A 12,281-nucleotide genomic window follows, 5' to 3' on the forward strand; every position below is an offset into this window, starting at 1 on the left:
TGCAGTGGCTCACGCTTGTAATCCCAGCATTTTGGAAGGCTGAGGTGGGTGGATTACCTGAGGTCAGGAGTTTGAGACCAGCCTGGCCAACATGGTGAAACCCCGTCTCTACTAAATACATACAAAAATTAGCCAGGTGTGGTGGCACACACCTGTGATCCCAGCTAGTTGGAAGGCTGAGGCAGAATCGCTTGAACTTGGAAGGTGGAGATTGCAGTGAGCCGAGATTGCACCATTGCACTCCACCCTAGGCGACAAGAGTGAAACTCTGTCTCAAAAGAAAAAAAAAAAAATAGATACATGAGGGCCAGGTACTGTGGCTCCTGCCTGTATTCCAGTGCTTTAGGAGGCTGAGGCAGGATTGCTTGAGGTCAGGAGCTTGAGTCACCCTGGGCGACATAGCAAGATCCCATTTCAACAAAAAATAAGATAGGTTTTGTATCAGGTCTTGTACCAGTAGTCCTAGCTAGTAGGGAGACTGAGCAAGGAAGATCCCTTGAGCCCAGGAGTTTGAGGTTACAGGGAGCTGATTGTGCTACTGCACTTCAGCCTGGGGAACAGAGGAAGACCCTATCTCTAAACAAAACAAAAAAAACCAAATGCATGCGTTAAGACTCTCAAAAAGTTTTCCTCTAAGGCTGTTGCATGAGTGTGGATGAGTCATTAAAAGTAATGAAAGCTAGGAACATGTTCAATAGTAACTCACTGAACTGTCCTCTAATTCATAAATACAGGTAATGTCAATTTATTAAGATGCTATGATTCAGAAGCTACTCTGGAATAAGAAATATTCTTATAAGGGAAGTAAGATCAGAGGCAGTCCCAGCCTTAGGCAGATAGGACAAAAAAACCCCTATTAATCCTGTAATATACTTGAAACACCTTAGAGCACAATTTTTTCCAACTAACCACTATATTAAAGAGGTTTTTGTTTTTTAGGCAGTCTTGCTCTGTCGCCTGGGCCGAAGTACAGTGGCAACCATCTCACTGCAACCTCTACCTCCTGGGTTTAAGCGATTCTCCTGCCTCAGCCTCCCGAGTAGCTGAGATTATGAGCATTTACCACCAAGCTCAGCTAATGTTTTGTATTTTTAGTAGCGATGGGGTTTTGCTATGTTGGTCAGGCTGTTCTTGAACTCCTGGCCTCAAGTGATTCACCTGCCTCGGCCTCCCAAAGTGCTGGGATTATAGGCATGAGACACCATGCCATGCCACGTTTTTTTTCAAGACAGGGTCTTGCTTTGTTGTCCACGCTGGAACGGTGTTGCAAACATGGCTCACTGCACCCTCCTGGGCTCAAGTGATCCTCCCACCTCAGCCTTCTACATAGCTGGGACCACATGTGCACACTGCTGTGCCTAGCAAATTTTTTGAAAAAAAAAAATTATTTTTGCAGAGGTGGGGTCTCATCATGTTGCCCAGGCTGCTCTCCAAGTCCTGAACTTCAAGCAGTCCTTCTGCCTCAGCCTCCCTCATAGTGTTGGGATTATATGCGTGAGCTACTGCACCCAGCCTAGAAAGGTTTTTTATGGGAAATAAATGTTGTTCCAACTTGGGAAGTCAGGAACATTTCTTCCTTGACCCTGTGAATGGGAAAAGGAGTGACCCTTAACACCTGCCACACAGCTAAAACCCGTAAGTACCTTCACAGCCCAAGTGAAATGAACAAATTCACATCTTGTGCTTAGCCCCCATCCACCCCACCCTCCTAGCCTTTCAATTTCAGAATAAGAAAAAAGGGAAGAGGACAGACATCAAGCAGAAAAAAAGGGAAAAGGATGAGGTTCCTCAGGGCAGCGACTATTCCTGGGGAAATGAGGCACAAATACCACAGCACTGAGTTTTATTAGGGATTTAATTAAGGTTAAATTCCTAGGAATGAGGGAGTCCTAGTTAGAGGGCACAAAAGCCCAAGAAGCCTCCTCAGATCTCATAGTGAACCACCGGCTTGGGTTCTTCGGAGGGATTGCCGCCTCGTTCCAGGTACAGATCATTGTAAGGATACTGCTTTGGTGCCTAAGGAAAAAACACAGGTCAGCAAGAACATACATTCTTCAGTTAATACCTGGCTACACCCCACTCTGAGTTAACAGTCATGCATGGTAAATGGGTACGCAGTAGCCTCTGGTCAGACCCAGCTGGGTTAGGATGGCAGGAACAGCACTCCTCTTTCCCACTCAGCCCAAGGCAGAGAGAAAGCCTAAATTGTAAGAGAAGTGGTGCCTACACTATGAGGGAGGAGAAAGGGGGAGGGAAGGGGGAGAGGGAAGGGAGGGGAAGCGGGGAAGAGAGGGAGGGAGGTAAAGAAAGAGAGAGTGTCAGAGTCAGAGGCAACGCTTTCTAAATGAGATGATGCATCCATCCATCCCACTCTCTCTCGGGGTCGAGACAGACTCAATCTCCTTTAAGTCACTCAGCCTCTAATGGCTCCACCACTAAAGTAGCCCAGCAAATGAGGCGTGCAGGAGCAGTGGTGGGGGAAAGCACAGAGGAGACAAGGCTGGGACGTGCTTTAGGGGCTGCTGGCTTTACCAACAAACAGCTGTCACAGAACACAGCTCAAGGGGAGGAGAAAAGGGTGATGTGCTTACAGAACTGAAAAATGGAAGAGCCACACTGTTTCTTGCTCTTCTGAAGTGAAGTTAGTGCTCACCCCAGCCCTACATACATTCTCCAGCATGAAGCCCCTGGGGCTTGGTGGGAAGGCTCGTGTCAGTGCACACAGACATCCCAGCTACCTCCAGGACATTGATTGTCTCTGCAGAGGTAGCACTGGGCAGCCAACTGCAAACACAGCAGCCTCCCTGCTTTCAGCCACTCTCCTTCCAATACATCCTGGAGACTACTCCCAGATTAATCTTCCTAAGAATTCAGCATTTCTTATGTCACTCTTCTGTTCGAAAACCCAAAATGGCTCCCTGCCACCTAGTGACAGACCAAGTCATCACTGTATCCCCAACGGCTAGCAGAGTCTGCACCTGGTACATAGTAGAGGCTCCATAAATATTTGTTGAATTAACACTTTATTACACCACCAAGTCCAAATCCCTTAGCAATGAAATAAAAGCTGTCCAACCTAACTGATCAACTCACCTCACAATATTTTTTAACACAGTGATTTCCAAATCTAGATGCACACCAGAATTATCTGGGAGCTTGTTAAAAATATTGCTTCTAGAGCCCTACTCTGATGTTTCTGAATTAGGAACACTGAGAATTGGGGCCTGGGAATCTGAATTTTTAGGTTTCCAGGAAACCAATGCAGCTGGTTATCTAGGAACTATCTTACACATCTATTTTACTCTAGCTAACTTATTCTCCTTTTCCTTGTTTTCTTTCTTTCTTTTTTCAAGCCAGTCTTGCTCTCTCCCCCAGGCTGGAGGGCAGTAGTATGATTTCAGCTAACTGCAACCTCTACCTACCAAGTGAGTTCAAAGGATTCCTGTGCCTCACCCTCCCAAGTCACTGGGATTACAGGTGCGCACCACCATGCCTGGCTAATATTTTTGTATATTTTATAGAGACAGAGTTTCATCATGCTGCCCAGTCTGGTCTCGAACTCCTGAGCTCAAGCAATCCACCCGCCTCAGCCTCCCAAAGTGCTGGGATTACAGGCAGAAGCCACCATGCCTGGCCTCCTTCATTGTTTTCTCTTGCCCCAAATGTTTTCTCCAATTTCCCACCACCCAAAGCCTTTTTTTGTGTGTGTACTAGCTGTAGCTAACCCTTCTTCTTGACAGTAACTCATACCGCTAAGCATATACATTCACTATAAACATATATACACATAAATTGTACAGAATTCCCATGTATCTTTTCAAATGTTGCTCATGTCACTTATCTAAATTTTTTTTTTTTTTTTTTTTTTTTTTGAGACGGAGTTTCACTCGTTACCCAGGCTGGAGTGCAATGGCACGATCTCGGCTCACTGCAACCTCCACCTCCTGGGTTCAGGCAATTCTCCTGCCTCAGCCTTCTGAGTAGCTGGGATTACAAGCACACGCCACCATGCCCAGCTAATTTTTTTGTGTGTTTTTTTTAGTAGAGATGGGGTTTCACCATGTTGACCAGGATGGTCTCGATCTCTTGACCTCATGATCCACCTGCCTCGGCCTCCCAAAGTGCTGGGATTACAGGCTTGAGCCACTGTGCCCGGCCAGTATCTAAATTTTCTTAACTAAACTTCCTGAAAGCTAGAGAAATCACTATGTCCTTTACATTCTCCAAAATGTAAGTCTATGCCTCTAGTAGACACTTAATTGCTTCCAGTATATTATAGGAAGTGCCCTTCACATTGTCTAACAAAGGATAAGATTTTAGCTCAAGATTCCTTAACTCTATTGCGAAAGATCACTTAATGAAATATTGTTAGTAAATGGCAACTCTGGAGACCAGCTGGTTTCCACACACTAGTTGCTCATCTAGTCTTAAAGTGTATCTACTCACTCACACTGGTCCAAGAAGTAGGGATGGAGGAGTGCTCCGCTGGGTAAGGCTCTCCTATCTTCCTGTCTCCTAAGACTCCGGGAAGCCAAGCTTGGTAGTGATTGGATTCCTACCCCAGAGACTTCACTCCCTCAGGAAATGGGGCTGAGCAAACGTGCCTAAGGGAGCAATTCTCAGATACTCACCACAGGCTGGTAGACAGGGTACTTATGCCCTACCCAGAACATGAACACCATGAAAGCCACGAAGCTGAAGAGCTGCTTACACATGTCATCCCAAGAAATAGGTGTGGGGGACGTATCCACACGGTTCCTGGTATACATGTCTATATCCCAGTGCATCTGAGGCAGAAAGACAAATAACTGTCACATACTACTCTTCCTGCAAAATGCAGGCAAGTCCAGAGTGATCAGAGCCCGATACAAGGCTAGATAGAAGCATTCTACTGCCCTAGCGCAATATTCTGAGGCATGCTGCCCCACAGGATTGGATGCTGGCCTCTGCCTCAGTTCTGCTGAATAGGGTCAGCTCAATCATGGAAGTGCTAACTTTCACAATACAGAGCTTTCATTATTCCCAGGCATCCCATTCAGTGTGCCACATGCAACCTCAGATCTCACATCACTGGACCTTGCCTCCTTGAGCAGAAAAGCTTAGTGTTATTTAGTCGAAGAAGTACCATCTGAGCTAAAGAATCTCCAAGAAGACAAAGGGAGAAGCAAGGTCAAATGAGATACGGTCTTTCTCACCGTTTCACCCCAGTTCAACCTCAGGTCTGGTTGGTCCCAGTCATACCATGGATCCCTCTCATGCTGTGAGCGGTCAGGGAGCTTCGGGTAGTCGCCATACCTGAAAGACAGCAAGAACTTCTGGAAGGGGCTGTGAGCAGCCTTCAGACTGAATTCAGTCTCCTCATCTTAGGGATGAGAAACCAAGTGGCAGAGATAACCGCCTCACCTAAGGACAAAGGACCTAAATTTCAAGGCAAGAGCTCAAGTTCTAGTCACTTAGCACTGAACTAACCATAGAAGTCCAAATTGTATTTAAAAGTTCATGGCAAACTCTGAAATAGTTCAATATATATAAGCTTTCCCTAACCAGGCACAGTGGCTCACATCTGTTATCCCAGCACTTTGGGAGGCCGAGGTGGGTGGATCACCCAAGGTCAGGAGTTCAAGAACAGACTGGTCAATATGGCGAAACCCCATCTCTACTAAAAATACAAAAATTACCTGGGCATGGTGGTGGGTACCTATAATCTCAGACACTAAGGAGGCTGAGGCAGAAGAATTCCTTGAACCCTGGAGATGGAGGTTGCAGTGAGCCAAGATCATGCCATTGCACTCCAGCCTGGGCAACAGGAGTGAAACTCTGTCTCAAACAAACAAACAAACAAACAAGAAAAACCACCAGCTTTCCCTAACCTTCTTCCAATAAAAAGAAAAAAAGTCACACAATCATGTGATATTAGAGCTAAAGGGAATTTAATAATAACAGTCAAGTGCCATATAACATTTCGATCAAGGACAGACCACATATACAAGGGGGGTCCCATAAGTTTATAATAAAGCCGACCTATACACGTGTACCATTTTTTATCCTTTTTTTTTTTTTGAGACGGAGTTTTGCTCTTGTTACCCAGGCTGGAGTGCAGTGGCGTGATCTCGGCTCACCACAACCTCCACCTCCTGGGTTCAGGCAATTCTCCTGCCTCAGCCTCCTGAGTAGCTGGGATTACAGGCACGCACCATGCCCGGCTAATTTTTTTTGTATTTTTAGTTGAGACGGGGTCTCACAATGTTGACCAGGATGGTCTCGATCTCTTGACCTTGTGATCCACCCGCCTCGGCCTCCCAAAGTGCTGGGATTACAGGCTTGAGCCACCGCACCCAGCCATGTTTTATCTTTTATAGCATTTTTTTAACTACACCTTTTCTATGTTTAGATACACAAATACCATTGGGTAACAATTGCCGATAGTATTTAGTATAGCAACATGCTGTGGAGGTTTATAGCCTAAGAGCAATAAGCCATACCATAAAGCCAAGGTTTGTAGCAGGCTATACTATCTCGGTTTAGATAAGCACACTCTGATGTTCATACAATGAGGAAATCGCCTAACAACACATTTCTCAGAATGTATCCCTCTTGTTAAATGACACATGACTGTACTCTGATTCCCTCATTAGATAGAAAATGAAAAATTAAAAGTTTAGGGTCTGAATCCAAAGTCACCCAGCTAATTGGAATTAAAAACAAAAAGGGAACAGATTGCAAAAGCATTCTTCTCATAGTAACTGTGTTTGTTGACCACCCAGTTGGCAATAATCTCCATGTCTCAAACACCTCATAGGACCCTTGCTGAGATGGGTTTTCCCCAACAAATCCAGGTTCGTCTGACACTGACTTTGAACAAGGCTGTTCTTATCCACAACGTAATAAAAAACAGGAAATGATGACAACTAGACATGTGTCACAAAATGATTGTATAACAAGATGCACAGAACTGCTGAAACCAAAATTGAAAGAGTGATGTTAGGACAGGAAATAAAGGTGATGATAATCACTTCAGATAATTAACCATTGGGATGTTATGTGGGTACGGATACGGAAGAGGGTGGAAGGGATAGGATAACATCAACTGGAGTAAGGGGGCTGGCTGTTTAATCTGCTTAATAGTTGCTACGATATCCACAGCCCTAAGAGAATTTTTTTTTTTTTTTAAAGAGACACACGGCTGGTCGCGGTGGCTCACGCCTGTAATCCCAGCACTTTGGGAGGCTGAGGCGGGCAGATCACGAGCTCAGGCATTGGAGATCAGCCTGCCCAACATGGTGAAACCCCGTCTCTACTAAAAACACAAAAATTAGCCGGGCGTGGTGGCGTACGAATCCCAGCTACTCAGGAGAATCGCTTGAACCTGCGAGACGGAGGTTGCGGTGAGCTGAGAACACACCACTGCACTCCAGCCTAGGCAACAGAGCGAGACTCCGTCTAAAAAAAAAGGGTGAGGGGACACGCAAATACAGAGTACTTCGTTTACAAATAAGGTTCTCATGACAGGAGTCCAGCTTCAACCTGGTCACATGCCTCGATGACAGCACCTGAGCCCAGCAGATGCTCAATCTAAATGAAACTCGACGCTCTGGATAGAGCCAAGGAAGGTTCCTGCTATTCGGGGGTCCTCAAGGGAGCCATTACAACCTCGGCTTCTTCATTTGAGAAAACAGCCTGAGCCAAGGAGAAAATTGAAGTCCTCTCAGCTGCAGCTGCTCACCCACCCCCTCCCACCTCCCTCCACAGAGAAAGGAACCCACTTCATTGACTCTCGAGGAGTCATGAGAAGGTTCGGGAGAAAGGGTCACAGTCAAGCCATCACTACTTGGGTGCGAGCAGACCCTGTCTGTCTCACCCCATGCCATCATCCGGGTAAGGTTCGTAATCTTCCACACGCATGTTATACTTCTTGGCGGCGGCGGCCCGTTCTTCTGGGGTCCTAGGATAGGGCCCCGGGAGCATGTCCTTGTTAAGGTGGAAGGCTAAAGCGCAGAAGAGAACACGTCAGAAGCGACCCCGCTCTCCAGCCGCTCCGAAAGCTTCAAGTTGCAGGGGCTGCAGAGATCCGAGCCCGGGATTTCGCAGGATCAGCGCGACCCTCCACCCATTTTCCGGCTATATCAACGCCACCTCCGCTCCCTACCCGGACGCTGCCGCCGCGGCATGCACAATCCCCCTCCCGATACACCAAACCTCAGGCATCCACTTCCCACACTGAGGCCTCGCCCGTTCTCGCGGACCTGTCCGTGCGCCCAGCGGCACCACGTTCCGGGATGCCCTTTGAAGCCACCGGATTCCCAGGACCCCGGCCCTGGCCACCGCCATCTTCACCTTCTTCACGGTTTCCTTCTGCACATGCGCAAAGGCCCGTCACGGCGGCTGAGCCGGGCCAAACCGGACGGAGGAAGCCGGGAGTAAAGAAATGTCGAAGGGTTCAACAGGGGCGGGGCCTACATACGGAGTTGGGAAGCCAGGGGATGGATAGAAGCTGGCAGGGATAAGCGGGAGGAAGAGAAAACCAGAGAGGTCTCGTTTACATTTCAGAATGTTGTGTCCTTTTTCTCCCCGAGCTGACATCCCAGGGATGATGGGAACTCAGAACCTTAGCAACTCAGGTTGACAGCTCAACCACCTCGCCTAGGAGCTGCAGTAGTGAAATGAGCCTGTCTTACTCTCTTCTCTGGCTACTTGCTTTCCTCTCCTTCACGGGCACTTCCTTCCATCCCCAAACGTAATCATTCCTCATATTCCGTTGGTCTTGCTTGTTCTGTTCTCCAAATCGGTTGATGTTCACTTAGACGCTAGTGCAACTCACCGGCCCTGAATTGGCGGCTCCTTAGTTTCAGTCCGGGTTTCCATCTGCATGTCTCAGTCACCTCAACCCAACAAATGTAAAATTAAACCTATCACAAGAGGCAGCTCCCCAGAGACAGCTTAAAGTCCCAGAGTTGGTAGGACTTGAATAAAACAAATTTCAAACCGGCTCCTAATGAACAAACTCTAACTCACCAGAAGAATTGGATATATTATTATGTTTGCCTATGAATGTTTTTACTTGGTATTGAATAACTTCAACATTATAAATATGTATGTATTTCCAGTGACTTTTCAGGTGACCACAGTTTGGGAGCAGAACCTATTATAAACATTTCTCAAGTATATATCAGAGCAATAAAGATGGATATAACCACTAATTTACTTTGTTTCAATGGATTTGCCTATTCAGGGTAGTTTATATAAATGGATCATGTAATATGTGGCCTTTTGTGTCCATTTTCTTTCACTTAGGATAATGTTTTCGAAGTTTGTGTTGTAGCACATATCAGTACGTCATTCCTTTTTTGGTTGTATAATATTTTATTATATGAATGTACAGTACAGCATTTTATTTATACACTTATCAGTTAATGGACATTTGAGTTGGTTTTGCTTTTTGGATGTTGCGAATAATGCTGCTATGAACATTTTTGTATACATTTTTGTCTGGATATACGTTTTCTATCCTTTTGGTTATATGCCTAGGAGTAGAATTGCTGGGTCATAGGGTAACTCTACGGTTTAACTTTCTGAAGAATTGTCAAATTGTTTTTCAAAGCAGCTGTGACATGTTCCATCCCACTAGCAGTGTGTGAGGGTTCCAGTTTCTCCACATCTTTATCAACACCTGTTATTGTCTTTTTTTATTATTGCCATGTGAGTGCCAATGAATGGTATTTCATTGCAGTTTTCATTTGCAGTACCCTGATCACTAATAATGTTGAGCATCTTTCCATGTGCTTATTGGCCATGGTATATCTTCTTTGGAGGAATGTCTGTTCAAACTGTTTGTTCATTTTTAAATTGGTTTGTCTTTTTATTGTTGAGTTGTAAGAGTTCTTTATGTATTCTAGATACAATTTCCTGATCAGATACACAATTTGTAAATATTTTCTCTGACTCTGTAGGTTTTTCTTTCTTACAGTGTCATTTAGAACCCTGTGTTTATCATGAAAGGGTGTTGGAGTTTGTCAAAAGCTTTTTCTGTGTCTGTTGAGATGATCATGTAGGGTTTTTTTCTCTTTTACTTATATATTGCATTGTTGATTATAAATGATTAATAAAATATTGATCACTACATGGTATGTTATATTGATCATTTTCAGATGTTGAACTGACCTTGCATTCCTGGAATAAATCCCACTTGGTCATGGTATTTAATTATTTGTATATGACGTTAGACTCAGTTTGCTAGTGTTCTGTTAGGATTTTTGCATCTATATTCATAAGAAATACTGGTTTATAGTTTTCTTGTGATGTCTTTGTCTTGTTTTGATATCACAGTAATGCTGGCCTCATAGAATGAATTCAGATATGTTCTGTTTTTTGGAAGAGTTTATGAAGGATTGGTGTTATTTATTTATTTATTTTTTTGAGATGGTCTTTTGCTGTTGTTGCCAGGGCTAGAGTGCAACAGTGCGATCTCACGTCATTGCAACCTCTGCCTCCCAGGTTCGAGTGATTCTCCTGCCCCAGCCTCCCAAGTAGCTGGGACATGCGCCACCACACCCAGCTAATTTTGTATTTTTAGTAGAGATGGGGTTTCACCATTTTGGTCGAACTCCTGACCTCAAGTAATCCACCTACCTCAGCCTCCCAAAGTGCTAGGATTACAGGTGTGAGCAGCATGCCCAGCCCAGTGTTAATTTTTAAAAAATATTTGGTGAACATAAGTGAATCCATCTGGTCTTGAGCTTTTCTTTTTCTTTTGAGATGAAGTCTTGCTCTGTTGCCCAGGCTGCAGTGCAGTGGCATGATCTCAGCTCACTGTGGCTTCCACCTCCTGGGTTCAAGCAAGTCTCCTGCCTCAGCCTCCAGAGTAGCTGAGACTACAGACTTGCACCACCATGCCTGGCTAATTTTTGTATTTTTGGTAGCAATGGGAGTTTCACCATGTTGGCCAGGCTGGTCTCGAACTTCTGACCTCAAGTGATTTGCCCACCTTGGCCTCCCAAAGTGCTGAAATTACAGGGGTAAGCCACTGTGCCCGGCCTTTTCTTTTCTTTTGAGACAAGGCCTAACTCTGTCTCAAATGGCTAGAGTGCAGTGGTGTGATCTCAGTGGATTGCAACCTCTACCTCCCGGGCTCAAGTGACCCTCCCACTTCAGCTTCTCAAATAGCTGGGACTACGGGCATGCCATCATATTTGCTAGTTTTTGTTTTGGCTGGTGGGATTTGGTAGAGACTGAGTTTCACCATGTTGCCCAGTGTGGTCACAACCTTCTGGGCTCAAGTGATTTGCTTGCCTCTGCCTCCCAAAGTGTTGGGATTACAGGTGTAAGCCACTGTGCCTAATTTCTGGTCTTTTCTTTATGGGATGTTTTTGATTCCTAATTCAATCTCTTGTTACAGGTCTATTCAGATTTTCTATTTCTTCTTGAATCAGTTATTATAACTCATGTCTTTCTAGGAATTGGCCATTTCATCTAGGTTCTCTAATCTTTTGACATACAATTGTTCATAATATGTCCTTATACGCCTTTTGTTTGGGGTAATATCCCTGTTTCATTCTTGATTTTAGTTCTTTGAATCTTGTTGATCTTAATTTATTTCTTTATTTTTAGTAAGACAGGGTCTTGCTCTGTCATCCAGGCTGGAGTGTAGTGGCATGATCATGGCTCACTGCAGCCTCCACCTCCCAGGCTCAAACAATCATCGCACCTCTGCCACCTCAGCCTCCCTAGTATCTGGGACTACAGGCATGCACCACCACACCAGGTTAATTTTTAAAAATTTTGTAGAGACGAGGTCCTGCTACGTTGCCCAGGCTGGTCTGGAACACCCAGGCTCAAGTGATCCTCCTGCCTCAGCCTTGAAAAGTCCTGGGATTACAGGCATGAGCCACAATGCCTGGCCTAATTTATTTTTAATTCCCAAGGTTATGAATCAATACATTCTTGTAAGAATTCAAACATTCAGCCTGGGCAACATGGCGAAACCCTGTCTCTACAGAAAAAAAAAAAAAAAAATTAGCCAGGTGGCATGTGCCTGTAGTCCCAGCTACTTGGGAGGCTGTGGTAGGCGGATTGCTTGAGCTGGGAAGGTGGAGCTTGCAGTGAACTGAGATTGCACAACTGCACTCCAGCCTGGGTGAAAGAATAAGACCCTATCAAAAAAAAAAAAATTCAAACACTGCAGATAAAATGAAAGCCTTGATTGTCACCTAGAGCCTCAAACCCTTCCACAAAGGTAGCCCTATTATTGGTTTGATGTAGCATGGTTACTATGTAGCATAATTACA

The 12,281-nt window shown here is 45.1% G+C and overlaps 1 protein-coding gene across 1 annotated transcript; it reads right to left on the minus strand.

The window, feature by feature from the left end:
• Positions 1 to 1,837: 1,837 nt before the first annotated feature.
• On the minus strand, positions 1,838 to 8,356 carry NDUFB8 (NADH:ubiquinone oxidoreductase subunit B8). The gene is made up of 5 exons (XM_009010156.5): positions 8,244 to 8,356; positions 7,859 to 7,985; positions 5,196 to 5,295; positions 4,632 to 4,787; positions 1,838 to 2,016 (listed from the first exon to the last, which is right to left on the minus strand). Exons 1-5 carry the CDS (start codon positions 8,326 to 8,328, stop codon positions 1,924 to 1,926), a joined length of 561 nt encoding a protein of 186 aa, XP_009008404.1. The 5' UTR covers positions 8,329 to 8,356; the 3' UTR covers positions 1,838 to 1,923.
• Positions 8,357 to 12,281: the final 3,925 nt, after the last annotated feature.

Source organism: Callithrix jacchus, chromosome 12, assembly GCF_049354715.1.
Source record: "Callithrix jacchus isolate 240 chromosome 12, calJac240_pri, whole genome shotgun sequence".
NCBI classification, from domain to species: Eukaryota; Metazoa; Chordata; class Mammalia; order Primates; family Cebidae; genus Callithrix; species Callithrix jacchus.

Coding starts and splice junctions, on each gene's coding strand:
- NDUFB8 (XM_009010156.5), bottom strand. CDS start 8,328: ATGGCGGTGGCCAGGGCCGGGGTCCTGGGAATCCGGTGGCTTCAAAGG. Junction 7,986..8,243: donor GCCGCTGGGCGCACGGACAG/GTCCGCGAGAAC, acceptor TCTGCGCTTTAG/CCTTCCACCTTAACAAGGAC. Junction 5,296..7,858: donor TACCCGGATGATGGCATGGG/GTGAGACAGACA, acceptor GCTGTCTTTCAG/GTATGGCGACTACCCGAAGC.